This window comes from Hipposideros armiger, unplaced genomic scaffold (genome assembly GCF_001890085.2).
Source record: "Hipposideros armiger isolate ML-2016 unplaced genomic scaffold, ASM189008v1 scaffold_319, whole genome shotgun sequence".
Taxonomy (NCBI): Eukaryota; Metazoa; Chordata; class Mammalia; order Chiroptera; family Hipposideridae; genus Hipposideros; species Hipposideros armiger.
The window spans coordinates 155,805-172,382 of NW_017731669.1; the positions used below are offsets into that span (position 1 = coordinate 155,805).

The 16,578-nt window shown below is 37.9% G+C and overlaps 1 protein-coding gene across 2 annotated transcripts in view; it reads right to left on the reverse strand.

Annotated features, from left to right (window-relative positions):
* WAPL (WAPL cohesin release factor) overlaps positions 1–16,578 on the reverse strand; it is a 97,223-nt gene that overhangs the window by 57,896 nt on the left and 22,749 nt on the right. Inside the window, exons 3-4 of one of the 2 annotated variants that reach the window (XM_019660516.1) lie at positions 12,709–13,749; positions 9,713–9,813 (exon numbers count right to left, since the gene is read on the reverse strand). In XM_019660516.1, coding sequence (XP_019516061.1) covers positions 9,713–9,813; positions 12,709–13,749 — 1,142 coding nt within the window. Of the gene's footprint in view, positions 1–9,712; positions 9,832–12,708; positions 13,750–16,578 lie in introns of both variants that reach the window. The other variant, XM_019660514.1, reaches the window with a different exon arrangement.

Below are 16,578 nucleotides of genomic sequence, written 5' to 3' on the forward strand. Positions count from 1 at the left end.
GGGAGAGAGGGAGAGAGGGAGAGAGAGAGAGAGAGAGAGGGGCATGTATTTAAATTTCCTAGCTCTGTCATCTCAAAGAAGGCCTAGAAGAACTAACACCCCATAAGAAATTACCACATCTGTATTTCTAAATACCATTCTCCATTAAGAGAAAACAGGGAGAAATGGCAGATTATAGGGCTGGGAATGTATATGACAAACCTTGAACTTGAAGTTTCAATGTCAGTAAGAAAGAAAATGCAAAATGGTGAGACACATCAAAAGTCAGTTTGAAGAAACACCCATAGGCCTAATCTAAGAAAATCTTAGCATCAAAATAATGATACTACTATCAGTTAAACAGCAAGAAATGAGTGAATAAAACGGGATTCCATGTTTGTACTGACATAAAGGAATGAATATGTAAATGTGTGAATAAATGTTTACATATTATATATAATGAACATATAAAAACATGTAATCTTATACATGGAGGAGAGAAAAAGATCTACGTTAGAGTAGAAGACCAAAACTAATAACTGTAGAATGAGTGATATAATTAGGAAAAATATTCAACAACCATCATAGTCAACACTGTTGCAGGCAAGAATCAATGCCAAACTAGTGGATGAAAATTTGATGAGGAAAGTTGAGGAATCGACAGACATCACCCAAGGGATCACATAACATCAACAGTAATGGTACAAACTGACATTGTGCCTCCTGGTATGGTGCAGTGAGAACACAGCATCTCTTCTGTGGTATTTCTGCTAAATACACATATCTTAAATCTAATAATGAGAAAACACTAGACAAACACAAATTGAGGGACATTCTACAAATAACTTATCTTAACTCTTCAAAGACGTCAAAGCCATGAAAAGACCAGGAAAGACACAATTGTTCCACACTGAAAGGGAGTAGAGACTTGTGACAACAACATGATTCTGGGTTAGATTATGGGCTCTTTGGGAGATGTGTGTGTTGGGGGGAGGGGGGATTGTTTTGCTATAAAGGAACAATTTGTGAAATTTTTTGAAACAATTGGTGAAATTTTAATGGATCTGTGGATTACATAATGTTGTTATATCAATGTTATTAACTTCCTGGCTTTCATGGGTAATACTGTAGCTATGTTTACAAAGTACAAATTAAAGTTATTTAGGAGTAATGGGCATTAAGTCTGCAATTTACTCTCAAGTCATACACACCTCCCCAAAGGGGTGAAGTATCCATTCTGACACCCCCAAAGGACATTTAGCAATGTTTGCAGACAACTGAAACAATGGGCAGGGGTGGGGGGTGCTAGTATCATCTAGAGCAGGCAGAGGCCACGGATGTTGCTAAGTATCCTCTAACATACAGGGCCATCTTCTACCACAAAGATTTATTCAGTGCAAAACTCATCTACAGTGTTGAGGCTAAGAAAGCCTGATAGGGAGGGAGGGAAACTTGCCACTATAAGCCAGGGGCTGCCTCTTAACCACTTGGAAATAAGGTCATTAGTGTCTTTAAATCTAATCAGATTAGAGAAGATCCAGGTCCTCCCACTGGCCTATCAACTACATGAGTGTGTTTCTATTATAACAGACAACTAGAACTGCTGAGAACATTGCCTACACCAACCTACCTAGCGCTCCCCCCACCTTTCTTTTTTCTCTGGAGATTTTGGGGGTAACCTAAGTAACCTACATAAAAATTCCTTAGGGAATTGAGTTTATCTTATTTTTGCACAGAAAACACGAATGCTAATTTCTTGGACATAAAACAAATCTATCATTTCCACTATACTGATTTATACATGCCACTTAATGCATGCAACTTTGATCCCATTTATTTCCTCTATTCCTTTACACTCATGCAAACTAAATATTGGGTTGTCAGAAAAGTCATGCCGTATTTTGTCTGTTTTTTAAAGGTCATTTATTTATATAAAGAACAAAGATCAATCAATGATATATTGCCCGTTTTGTGCGATAACCGTTTGCCATCTTTCAGTGAGCTTCATAATTCCTCGTTCATAGAAGGACCTGTCTTTATTTGCAAAAAACTGAAACAGCCTCATCTAAATTGAATGTTATACCACGCAAGGAGTTTTGAGGAGAGCCAAACAAGTGGAAGACTGATGGCGCAAGGTCAGGTGAGTATGGTAGGTGTGGCAACACATCCCATCCAAGCTCCAATAATTTTTGACGGGTGATCAAACTTGTGTGTGGTCTCGCATTGTCGCGATGGGACACAACTCCTTTATAATTAACAAGCTCTGGATGTTTCTGGATGATGGATTCGTTCAAACTGTCCAATTGCCGACAGTACACATTCAAATTGATTGTTCAGTTCCTTGGTAGATGCTCGAAAAACACGACACCTCTAAAATCCCACCATACTGAGAGCATAACCTTCCTCTGAAGAATGTCTGCTTTCGATGTCCTTTGAGGCAAATCATCACGTCGGGACCAAGACCGTTTGCGCACCACATTGCTGTAAGCAATCCACTTCTCATCACCAGTTATCAGTCGCCTTAAAAAAGGATCGTTTTCCTCAGGTTTAATGAGTATATTGAAGATGTTTATACGTGCCATCAAATGAACTTCTTTGAGTTCATGCGGAACCCAAATATCGAGCTTGCTTACGTATGCCAGCTTCTTCAGGTGGTCGTGAACGCTTGAATGATGGATGTACAATGTTTCTGCAATCTCTTGTGTCGTGTAACGTGGGTTTGACTCAATCTATGCCTTTATTTTGTCCTCATCAACCTCGGTGGGCCTCCCTGACCGAGGAACGTCACTGAGATCAAAATCACCAGCATGGAATTTCGTGAACCATCGTTGGCACTGATGTTATTGTAGAGCACTGTCTCTGTAAACTTCTTGCAACTTTTCACAAGCTTGAAGAGCTTTCTTCCCTTTATGAAAGTAAAACAGTAAAACAAGGCAAAAATGCAGTTTGGTCTTCCATCTTCAACTTGTAAAATCTCCAAAACTCAACCAAATCGCTGTTTTTTTTAGAATGAAGCTAGAACTGTCAGCTGTCAAATGACATAGCAATAACATAGATGCGAATAACTCTAGTGCTTCCAAAACTGAACTAGTGCCATCTGTTGCAAACATGTGTCATGACTTTTCTGACAACCCAATAAATTTTCTCTTATTTCTGTTTCTCAGTGGTTCTCTTCTTTTTAACACCTCTTAAGTAGTCTTTAAGTGTCGTGAAGGCAAATGGATGACCTATTCTTACAAGAGCTAGGGATTTTATACAGCTTAACTTCTTGTTGCTCTCTTCCTGAAGTAGGCTTCTACATTCTTTACCTAGATATCTTCATAAAGACACATAACTTCCACGGGAGCTAAAGCATTTTTTATTACTTTGTATTAAAGGACTAGAACAGTTAGGATCAGTTTCATTTTTCAAGCTTACTAAGTCTCTTAAAGGAAAAGAATGTTGTTTAGCACTATTGTTTTAAGGAAGGGCTTTACCCATATTACATCTTTCAAATGCGTTCAATCTCATGGCTCTTTTGGTTTTATAACTAAGCAATATGTCCTCTGACATTATCAACATTAAATAGGTCTTCTGCCTACTAGGTTGCGTGACCTGATTTACTTTAGGCGGAGAGATTCCTTCATAATTGGGTCAAGTACATGTACACTGCTACCTTCTAAGCCATTTAATAGCAAAGAAATGACTCTAACATTAAGTTTGAAACTAAGTTAAGAAACTGAACAAAAGTACAAATGAACTCAAATTAACACTGAATTAAGCACACAAGATAAAATTATTTCAAAACATTTGAGGGCCAGCTGAGTGGCACATTGGTTAAGAGCTGGCTTGGGACGCCACAGGGCCCCAGTTCGGATCCCACATATGAGGGCCAGTGCCATTGCCCTCTACAGCTAAGATGCTGAACAACAGCTCAACCTGGAGCTGGGCTGCTGTGAGTCACAGGTGATGGCGTAGGCTGCAGCCCCTGCTGCAGTGGGTTGCCATGGGCTACCGTGTGTAGCCAGCAGCCAGCGTGAGTGGCCAGCAGCCGCCATGAGCGGCCGTCCAGAAGTCAGCGACTGATCTGCCTTGCCCAGGAAGAGTGCAATGATGGTGCCAACTTGGGCCAGTGAAGCAACGTCCTCCACAACTAGAATGAAGAACAAAACAATAGCAACTTGTCTGTTCCCCTTACCCCAATTCCCCAGCGCTGTTCCCATCCCCCAATTCCCCAATTTAAAAAAAAAAAACATTTGAACATCACTATGACTTCATCCTTAGTGAAATAATCTAAAGACAAAAAGAACTGGAAAGAAAAATACCACTAATATTGGTATTATAATTTCAAAAGTAATGTGTGCTGTAGGATAAAGCAAGTAATACGCGAAATACAAAATTCTGTAATGTTAAATTTGAAATGAAACTAGCAATATGAACTCATAGTTTATTTTTCAACATATTTCATAGCTCTATCCAATGAAAGCCTAGAAGCAATAAATACACCCAGCACTCAGATCCGGGTTTCGAAGTACTAATTAATCTTCCCAAAAAATAATCAAGGACCCTTGGATAAATAGATGATTCCATGATTGAAAGAGGTAAAGTACAAGATGATTCCATGATTGAAACAGGTAAATGACAAGATGAGTCTGGGCCATCTTTTGTGCAGAAAGCAAGGGAGGTGGCTCAAAGATGAGGGGGTAATATCAAAAGGACACAAGAGACATCTTAAAATGGTTCACACTGGCCAAATATATTGTAAATACATTTAGTAAGTAAATCTTCTTCAGTCTATATAGTGATAGTGGGGGAGGGGCAGGGGGGCTCCTGTATAGAATTCCAGTTATTAAATGGGAAAGAAACAGCAATTAGAACACTCCATTGTGCATCTGTCAGTGTAATCAGTGATGCAGGCAGAGATAAACAACGGGTGCTAAAATGATGAGGTAAAACAATACGGAGAACAGGATCTTCAGACATAAGGCCAGAGCAGCACCTGCAAGCTTATTTGCTAATTAAATTGTAAGAGGAAAAAAAATGTACCTTTATTTTGGAGAAAGCCAGTGATCACAACCTTCACTAGGTGGTCAAACAATATTAACAGTAGAATAGCCATGTGCTGTGTAGCTCATAATGTGAAGCAACATATACAATATAACTTTGAAGTATTCTTGCCAAAATATGTTTAACCTAAACCTAGTCAAGCTAGTAGACATAACCTCCAGTGTTCTCTGACATTATATGACTTTAATATAGTGGAGTAACAGCTTAAATTACATCATCAGGAAACAAGCACATAAATTCTAAATATGGAACATTCTACAAGACAAATATCCTAGGCTGTTAAAAAAATGAATGAATGAATAAATAAATAAATAAACATCAGGGGCCGGCCGAGTGCCTCAGCTGGTTAAGAGTTGGCTTAAGATTGCAAGCTCTGAGCAACAGGGCCGCCAGTTCGATTCCCACATGGGCCAGTGACACTGCGCCCGAGCTGAACTGTCGCTGAGCTGCCAACAGGTGGCAGGATGGCTCAGGTAGTGTATCAACAAAATTGCCTGTTCAATGAAGAGCTACGCCCACCCACAACTAAGACTGAACTTGGCACCTTGAGCTGAGCTGCCGCCCGGCTGGCTCAGTGGATGGAGCATACGCTCTTAACAACAAGGCTTCTGGCTCAGCTCCTGCATGGGATGGTGGCTATGCCCACCGCAACTAAGACTGAACACAGCACCTTGAGCTTAGAGGCCACGAGTTGCCGACGGGAAGCCAGATGGCGACTGGCACCCTCCACAATGAAGACTGGAGAACAATAACTTGGCTGGTCCCCTTCCCCAATTCCCCAACACTGTTCACCTCCCCCAATTCCCCAATAAAATCTTAAAAAAAAAAAAATCAGTTCTATCAGAAATTTTTGGATGAGGAGACTGCTCAAGACTAAAGATGTAACAACTAAATGATTATGGTTTGGGGAATAAAATACCTTTTAGAGACAGTTGGGGAAAACGGAATACGGACTACACGTCAGATTACAGTAATACCTCAGTTTACGAGTATAATTAGTTCCAGAAACAAACTACTCGTATTGCAAGACATCGCTCGTTTACCAAATTAAAATGTGTTATTAGGTTGGTGCAAAAGTAATAGCAGGAAAAACCACTATTACTTTAGCACCAATCTAATAAAAATGTTTGCTCTTGCGGAACACTCGCAAACCAAGTTACTTGCAATCCAAGGTTCCAAGGTTTTACTGTATATCAAAGAACTACTAATTTTCTTAAGTACTATAGTCATATAACCAGTTAAGTATGAGATGTATGCTATCTACAACTAACTTCCAAAGAATGAAAAAAAAAAAGTGTGTATGTGTATACACACACACACACACACAAACACACACGAAAGTCAGGAGGAGGACAGGGAGAGGGCCATGAGTGTGCAATTAATTATGTCAAAATGCTAACTGAAAATCAATCTAGGTAGAGGGGTATGAGTATTCATCGTACTGCTTTCACATTTTCTGTATATTTTAAAGTTTTCATAATAAAAAGTTGAGAGGGAGAAACATCAATTAGAATGCTATAAATCAGCAGTTCTTAAAGTGTGGTCCATGGGCCCCTAGGGACCCACAAAACTCTTGCAGGGTGTCTACAAAGCCAAAAACATTTTCACAATAATAAAATGTGATTTGCCTTTTTCACAATGTTGACATTTGTACCGATGGTACAAAAGCAATGATGGGTAAAGCTGCTGGTGCCTTACCACACCTCAGGGTAGGGACTCTGAAATGTATTAAGTAGTCATATTCTTCCCTGCCACATACTTTATAGTTAAAAAATAAAATGCCAGTCTCACATAAGGAAAAGCCCTTAATAAAGGAGTAAAAAATATTAATTTTATCAAATCGCAATCCTTGAATGCACTAATATTCTGTGTGGAGTATGTATAAAACACCTCTGTTGTATACAAGGTTGTGGTGGTTGTGTCAAAGGAAAAACATTACTGTTTGAGTTCTGAGCTGAACTAGCCACTTTTTTCCTGGCACATCATTCTTTACTGACAAACTGTACTTATACAGACGTGGGTATTAGGCAAACGTTTTCTCAGAACTGAACAAAGTAGGCTAGCTGCTGTCAGTCATTTTCCTTGAAGTATTTTCTATCAATGAAAAAACTTCAACTTTTAATCAAAAAACCCTAAAAATTTGGAAAACTTTTACCTACCACTGTGAACTCGATAGCTTCCCAACACTCAGGCTTTTCTGATGAGTTTGGCAGTGATATTAATGTGTTTTTTTGACACTGTATAATGAGGTGTGTCATCATTTGAAAGATTTGCATAAATCAGTGTAACCAGTATTTTCCAAATGACCAATGTTTGATGTTACAAAGCATGCATGTGTAGAAAATCCATTCCAAGTGCTAGGCAGACTATTAGATTTTAATGGAACAGTATGGAAGGTTCAAGGCATGGTTTTAAATTCCAGGTTGTGACTAATCTTTAAGAAGAACCCATTTGTTGAGTTTTGGTGTATTATCAAAGAAAAATGTTACAATTACCTGAAGCTATTTAACATACAACTAAAATGTTACAATTACCTGAAGCTATTTAACATACAACTATGTATCCGTGTGAGGCTGGATTTTCTCCATACATTTCAACCAAAACATCATAATGAAATATACTGAATGCAGTGGTATGAGACTCTAGCTGTCTTTTATTAAGTGCAACTTTAAGAGAGTAGCAAAAAATGTAAAACGATGTTATTCTTCCATTTTTTAGGAAATTGTTTTCATAAAAACGTTGTATTAACATGTAATGAGTTGTTTTAAGTGAGATACTAAGTATTTTTGAAATGTATTTCTACTTTTAATTTGATATTGGGTCGTCGGGAAAGTCATGACACATTTTTGCATTGAAAAACAGAAAAATACGTCATGACTTTCCCGACGACCCAATAAATATTGATGTTAACATGTAATCAAAAGCTCTTTGGGATTCTCAATAATTTTTTTAAGATTGTAAAGTGGTCCTGAGACCAAAAAACCAAAAAAAAAAAAAAAAAAAAGATAACTGTTGCTCCTGGAAAGCAATACATGCCACACACAATTTTATATAAACCAAATATCTCACCTAAGCATTAATGACCATAGTCTTTACACTACAATACCCTGGCCACTGGCCCCAGAGCAAGTTAGCTCTGTTGAAATCTGCATTAAGCACTTTTTTTTTTTCTCATAGGGCGGGGGAGGGGGCAGGGCACCTGGGGGAGAAGTACAGCACAATTACTTTGACAAGATTCCCAATTGGCTCTTTACAGAGAGAAAGAATAAAAATAAAATAAAGCCATAAAAAACACACACTCCATTCTTTAGTTGCTTAAAAGCAATTCCATCTACAAAAGGTGTAGACAACTTCTAACTGTAATTTTCATTAACGAAACTAATTAACACTATAACAAGCTATTTAAGTAAAGAAATATTTTAATAAAAAGGTAAAGTCAAGTAAATTATTCTCAATACCTATGCCAAACCACATTAAAATGACTTACATAATGCATTAAGAATGAAGTTGGATCCTTAACTCACACCACATACAAAAATCAACTCAAAATGGATCAAAGACTTAAATGTAAGGCTTAAAGCTATAAAACTCCTAGGAGGAAACGCTACATCGGGCAATGATTTGGCAATGATTTCTTAGATATGACACCAAAACCAATGGCAACAACAGAAAAAATAAGTTGGACTTCGCTGTAATTAAAACTTTCGTGTATTAAAGCACACAATCAAAAGAGTAAAGAGACAACTCACAGAATAGGGGAATCTATGTGCAAATTATATATGTAATACTGGATTAATATCTAGAATATATTAAGAACTCCTATAATTTAACAGCAAAAACACAAACAATTCAAAAATGGGCAAAGGACCTGAATAGACATTTCTTCAAAAACGATATACAAATGGTCATTAAGTACATGAAAAGATGCTCAACATCACTAGTTAGGGAAATGCAAATCAAACCACAATGAGATACCATTTCACATCCTTAGAAGAGGTATTATCAAAACAACTCAGAAAGTATTGGTGAGGATGTGAAGAAATTGGAACCCCCATGCGTTTGAGCAGCCAAGGTGGAAAACAGTTTGGCAGTTAAACAAAGACCTACCATATGTCCCCCAAATTCCACTCCTAGGTATATATCCAAAAGAACTGAAAGCAGGGACTCAAATAGGCAAAAGGTGAAAAACCCAAGTAGTTGCCAACTGATGAATGGATAAACAATGGAATATTATTCGGCCATAAAAAAAGAAATGAAAGTTTGATATAAACTACATGATGGGCCTTGACATTGTGCTTAGTGGAATAAGCCACTTATCTGAGGTACCCAGAATTCACAGACAGAAGGTAGAATAGTGTTTACAGGAGTGGGCAGTAAAGGGGCAGTTTAAGTTATCGTTTAATGGGTACAGAGATTTTGTTGGAGATGAAAATGTTTGGGTATGTATGATTACACACATTGTGAATGTATTTAATGTCACTGAATTGTACACTTGCATATAATTATGTTATATATTTTTACCACACTTCTGAAAAAATGGTTACAATGTTTTTTAAAACTGACATATATATCCTTTGCAAGAAATTTTCATTGCCATGTTTGTTAGCAATTTTCAAATAAAAAATTAACAGCTGATGCCCTCCAACAGAAATTAAATAATACAAATCACTGATAATGCTTTACTTACCCGTTTGGGGCCACTAAAAATCTTTCTGGTATTTTCCTTTGATTTGTCTCCTTGTTTATTTGGGGGCTTCTTCACACTTTCAGGCACACCAGGCAAGTCCTCTGTAAAATCCAAGTTTTCTGAAATGGTAACCAAAACGAACTCGCTTTCTAATGTTTCAAATTATCTACCAAACAGTCTATGAACATTTGGTGGAAAGGGAGGAGACATATTGGGGGGGAGGGGAATAATAAAAGAATAAAAGCACCACAGTTGACAAAATATTCCCAACAATATTAACTCTCATTCTCCCATTCTCACTCTGCTTGTCTTACCCCCGCCCCACCAAGAGAAAATGAGAAACCTAGTTGCTGTATATGTACTCGTTTTGTGTAAATGGCAAAACCAATTATTTTACAAAATAACTGCTGGGTACCTATGAACATTGACACTGATAAGGTCTCGTTTAAAACACACATACACGGGTCAGCCGAGTGGCACGATGGTTAAGAACTGGTTTGGGACACCAGAGGGCCCCGGTTCGGATCCCACATATGAGGGCCAGTGACACTGCCCTCTACAGTAAGATGGTGAACAACAGCTCAACCTGGAGCTGGGCTGCTGTGAGTCGCCGGCGACGGCATAGGCTGCAGCCCCTGCGGCAGTGGGTTGCCATGGGCTACCGTATGCGGCCAGCAGCCGGCGTGAGCGGCCAGCAGCCAGCGTGAGCAGCCGTCCAGAAGCCTACGACTGATCTGCCTCGCCTGGGAAGAGCGCAATGATGGTGCCAACTTGGGCCAGTGAAGCAACGTCCTTCACAACTAGACTGAAGAACAAAACGACAGCAACTTGTCTGTTCCCCTTCCCCCAATTCCCCAATAAAAATCTTTAAAAAAAAAAAAGTAAACACACATACACATATCAGGTGGTGTCTACCTTGATCACTTATCTAGAATTTAAGGCCACAGAATCATGTTGATCTTCAAAGAATGCCCACTTACATCTACAAAGATTATATTTAAAATAAAAAGGGGTGGGGGGGCGGAGGAGTGGCTCAGTTGGTTAAGATCGAGAGCTCTGAGCAACGGGTCGCCCGTTCGATTCCCACATGGGCCAGTGGCCTGTGCCCGGGCTGAGCTACTGCTGAGCTGCCAACAGGTGGCAGGATGGCTCAGTGGTGAGAGCATGTGCTCCTAACAAGGTTGCCAGTTTGACTCCGCATGGGATGAATCGCTATGCCCACCCGCAACTAAGACTGAACACGGCACCTTGAACTGAGTGGCTGGGAGCTGCCCTCGGGCAGCCAGATGGTGCCTGGACTTGGAGCTGAGCTAGCTGCGCCCTCCACAACTAAGATTGAAAAACAAAAACTTGGCTTTTTCCCTTTCCCAATTCCCCAACACTTTTCCCCTTCCCCAATTCCCCAATAAAATCTTTAAAAAAAAAAAGCTATCTTTGGCAAAAGATATAAAATGACCTAGTGCAATGAGTTCAATGATTTGCAGGTCTTCACACAAAAATAATGAAAAAATTAGATTACTTCCCAAATGGTTATAAATGTTTATTTTTCTTCTAGCCTAAAATTGAAGAGAAAAATAGGTAGACTTTTCTCTACCCCAAACTTTAAAAATGTTTGCTATTGTATATATTATATGAACTCAAATTCCAATTTTCAATGTATCCATCAAATGGTCTCTAATTTTAAATTTTATTTAGTATCAACTTGAAATTTTTGAAAGGTAGTCTAATGAATTCATATTTTAAAATTGAAAAAAGTTACCTTACCCAAAGATGTAAATTTCAGCCACTGATTTCCAATTGCAGATTAAGATAATCTGCTGTCAAGGTTAGCATATGAGCTAAGTAAACTGAAGCAGGACAGGAGCTCAGGTTTCATACACTGTTACTTACCATCCCCCTGAGAAAGCAATTGTAAAGCTGATTGCCAGGTCAGATCTCAAGTAACCAGCAAAGCTGATGCAAACTTCTGATCTCCAGAAGAGATTCAAGACAACATGAACAATTCTGACAATATCCTTATTTTATTTATTTTTTGCACAGGGGAGTCAAGGGTGAGCCCTTAGGGGCTACTCCTGTATAACGCTAGTTTCGAAGATAAGAGTGATTCTAATCTGGCAAAACTATTTTTAGGTAAAGTAGGCAAAATGGTAGGTAGTCTCAAGTATGACTTAGAGTATAAATTTATATGTAAGAATACTATCAGAATTCTAATTCACCATAATGACACTTCCTTTATGACCCCCTAAGAGGACAAAAGCTTACTTAACAAATAAAGCCATACAGAAAAACTCTATTTGGTCAAATACAAATAAATATAGCCCCTATATCCCACATGCTTTCACATATTCTTCCTCACTCAACAATCAATCCACTTCACAAAGCCCTTGTCAGGTAATGACTTAATTATAGCAAAGCTAACCTATTTCTTGTTTGTCTCTCACAAAGGAGACTATCAACTCCTTGAGGAACTCTAGTCATTACTGGTCCTACTATCTTAAGAGACAAATTACATTTTTCCATTAAGCTTGAATAAATACTTAACTAGCACTTGAAAGATTTCTTAAGAATGTTTTTAACATTAGTTGATTAGTTTTGAGCCAGATGCAAAGGCTTTTTATCAATTTTAAATTTCTATTATTTCCCTCATTACAACCGTCTACTATCAGTGTAGTTCTAAAGGTCCAAAATCTATTCTTATGTCTCCATTTTATTTGGATTTTCAAAATTGAAACATCAAGATGTGTGGGAACCCTGAACACACGCACACACACACACAAATTCTCAAGTGCTAACGGTAGAATTAAAAACCAAATATGAAAAGACTCCTTGATCTATAAATTGTCTCCTTACAACATGGAACTTGATTGTTAACATTTAAAATGCTGTACCTTTGAATAAGGTAATCTATGGTTCTAAATAGCATTTCTATTAAAATTAAACATAAGTTAAAACTGAGTACCTAGGAGGAAGCTAAGTAGCTGATGTTAAAGTCTTACCTGCATTATTACTACTAGACTGACTGTCCTGGGAATTATTGCTTTCTGGAGGAGGCTGCAAGGAGGGTGATGGAGCTGTTTTAGTTCTTTTTTTGCTTGTCTTTCTTTCCACTTGACAGTCATCTTCTTCATCATCTTCACTTTCACTGAGATCATCAAAGCCAAAATACTTAATTTTGTAATTAGAACTCCCAGAACCTCCTTCATCACCTCCTGTCTCATCATGATCTTCAAAACCAAAAAATTCAAGTTTAACATCCTTTTTGGATTTAGTATTACTAGGTCGAAATCTAGTAGTGGTCTTAGAAGTTGCAATATCTGCCTTTTTTCTGAGACGGCCAGCTTCTCCCAAATCAGCAGGAGTTGATGCAGTGAACTCATCCATGCTGCGTTCCATAGTATCCTGTATGGTGACATTACAAACTGACAAGCAAGATGGATGTAAAACAGTGTAATCTCTAGTCCGTCCAACCGTCCCTCTAAAACTGGTCCCACAACTTACACTGCCTTTCTTTGCCTGATTCAGGCCATCTTTACTTGATTCACTGTTTGCTTTGGCTAAGGCCTGACTGGTGCCGTCCAATAGCTTATCAAAATTTGACGTTCCTTGTGAAGATTTTGCTTTATTGGCCCTACAGTACGTCCTACAGTTGCTTGGCCTAAGAACGCTTTGTACGATGTCTTCCTCAATGGCTTCATTTAGATTTTCCAACCGATTTTTTAAATCCTCATCCTTCATCTCCACAAGAGGATCACTATCCAAATTTAAGATACAATCTTCTGATCTGACATCTTCGAAATCATTATCCCATTCATACAAACCAGTTCTCACAGATCCCTTAATCAGGGATATTTCTGATGGAGATTCTGACCTTTTCCCAAGTTGGGAGTTCCAAGTATCATTTGATTCCTTGATTTCATCTGCTTGGTATCCAGAGGCCACTATAGTTTCTGCATTGGGTTTTTTAGTACTGTCTTCAGCATTTTTGTAAATATGGTGACTATTCTTTTCATAGTCTTCATTAAAGTTCTCCACTTTATCTATAAAAATTAAAAATAGGTCAAAGGATAAAAACATGAGTGACATCACTGTAAAAGTTAACAAATAACAAGGATATTTGACTAATAGTATAGAACCAATTAATCTTAAAATAACTGCAATAATTTTAAATTGTGAAGAAATTAATGTTTACATATTTGACAATTTGCCTCCCACCTTTTTAGTATATAGCTCTTATTTCTTCTAGTGATCTCTCCCTAGGTGTCCAAGTCCCTTAAATCTGTTACTCTAAGTTCAAGAGATTTCAACAGTGTTAATAAGCAACTGGATCAATTCAGAATGACATAGAATTGACTCAGCTAAACCTTCTCAGAGGTATAATGGTTTTTCAAACAAAAATGTCTAAAGTTTATTCAGTAGGATATAAACAGTATAACACAGTACATGAAAACATTCCAACGTGTCTATTTCTCTAGAGTAGGGGTGCCCATCAGGCATGCCAGTTCTGTCTAGAAGCCTGTCCGAGGGTCAAGTTTTGCTATTTCTACCTTCCATCATTTCTTCTAATCCTAAAAGCTATATGACTTGAAGAATACACACACACACACACACACACACACACACACACACACACACACACACACACACACAGAGTGGCTGTGGAGCCTAAGTGGCTACAGTGGCTATTTATGCATTTCAACCAGGAGTAAATCTTAAACTGTCTCTTCATTTTGTACTTGAGGAATTCATTTTTGTCTTTAATTTTATCATTAGAGACATTTTTATTAACCTTTCTAAGTGAGATGGAAATTATTAAAACTGGTAGTATGATTAATGACTAATTCTCCCAGCACTTACTGGTAGGAAAACACTGGCAAAATGTTTATGCCAAAAATAAAATTACTTAAAAAAAAAAAAGTGCACCTACATTTTTAATGCTACCCAATAGGTTTAAATATAATTTAACTTGCTGATTTATTTACCTTTAGAAGGCATCTAATTTATAGTATATCTGTTTTATTAGATATTTCCCAGCTAAAAGCAAGGAACTATAGTTTTCATAATCTCAGAAGTACTAATCAGTAGACATAAAATACTGAAAAACTAAAAATTAAAAGCTGACTGACATCTGATACTTCAAAAGGGGTAGAAGAAAAGCCAAGTCTAAAGCCAAACCTGAAGAAATAACACCACTGATTTCATAACAAGTGGAAAGAACACTGGTAGCTGAGACTGGAGACTAGTAGTGTTGCCCTGGTTAAGCTAGCTCTTTAAGCTAGGCAAGACCCCCAACTTAGGGAGTTTTCCTTGAAAGCTTCAATTTCACCATCTGTTCAAAAGGGAAGCCACTGACACAGACTACTTTAAAGTGTTACTGAAGGAATTATTTATTGATAAATGCCTATGGAAATGCTTAGTATGCTTAGCTACACAGAGGTCTATGAGATGTCAATGAATGTCATACTACATTATTTTTATAATTGTACAGCATCCCACTGTCTTAATGTCACAAAATTTACTTAGGCTATTTCTAATTATTTTACATAATGAACATCCTTCTGACTTAAAAGTAAAAAGTTTATGTGAACAATAAATGTTATTATACATGTTTTTAAAAATTACTACTTCAAGTTTTATATATAACCCCCATTTCCCCTAAAATCAGAAAGAATCAACGTTGTGTTTCATAGGCTGTCTTTCATGAAAGTGTTGTGAGCTTATCTTGTAAATTTGTTTCAAGTGCAAAGAGTAATAGAGAGCCCTATAGAAATATTCTCACTAAAAGTTGTATCTAAAAGTTATATAATTTATATTAGTAAGTATAATCTATTCATGTATTCAATTATATAGCATAAACAATCCTGCAGATTAAAGTACATTACATATTTTTAAACTTCTGAAATACATTCAAATAAAAGCCAATTTAATCAACAAAGAGTTCTGCATAAAAAAAGCTGTCCAAGACAGGCCGAGTGGCGCATTGGTTAAGAGCTGGCTTGGGACGCCAGCTCTGAGCAGTAGGGCCCCGGTTCAGATCCCACATGGGCCAGTGACGCTGCGCCCTCTACAGCTAAGTTGGTGAACAACAGCTCAACCTGGAGCTGGGCTGCTACTGAGTCCCTGGCCACGGCATAGGCTGCAGTGGGGCTGGCCGGCAGCAGTCATGAGCTTTTGTGAGCTGCCATCCAATGGCCGGTGAAAGATTGCCGCACCCGGGAAGAGCGCAATGATAATACCAACATGGGCCAGTGAAACGACGTCCTCCACAACTAGACTGAAGAACAAAAGGACAGCAAATTGTCTGCTCCCCTTCCCCGATTCCCCAACGCTGTTTCCCTCTCCCAATTCCCCAATAAAATCTTTAAAAAAAAAAAGAAAAAGAAAAGCTGTCCACGTTCTCTACAACAGTATTCTATATTCTATAATAACATATAAAATAAATGCTTTCTATCGTCTTTCATTGCTCAGCTCTCCAATATTCATAATTATATCTTCAGAAGAGAGCAAGGCTATCTTATCATAAAATGCAGAACAGCAATTACTTTCAACCGGCTTCCTCTCTCAAAAATCTCACCTTCTGTCAGATCAACCCACTTAACATCTCAAAACATCAAGTATATAAAGATGGGGGGGAAAGACATAAATCAAGATAAATTCTTAGAGAGGCTAGGCATTACTTTTAAAATCTAAACTATATATAAACACATAAATGATACATATATGTTTATAAACAAACATATTTCTGGCAATAACAGTTTAGAAATTAAATGGATGAGTGCCAGCTCTGCCATTTACTGGCTGAAATGAGGTCTTTAAGAAGTTCAGGGGGGGCCGGTCGAGTGGCGCGATGATTAAGAACTGGCTTGGGA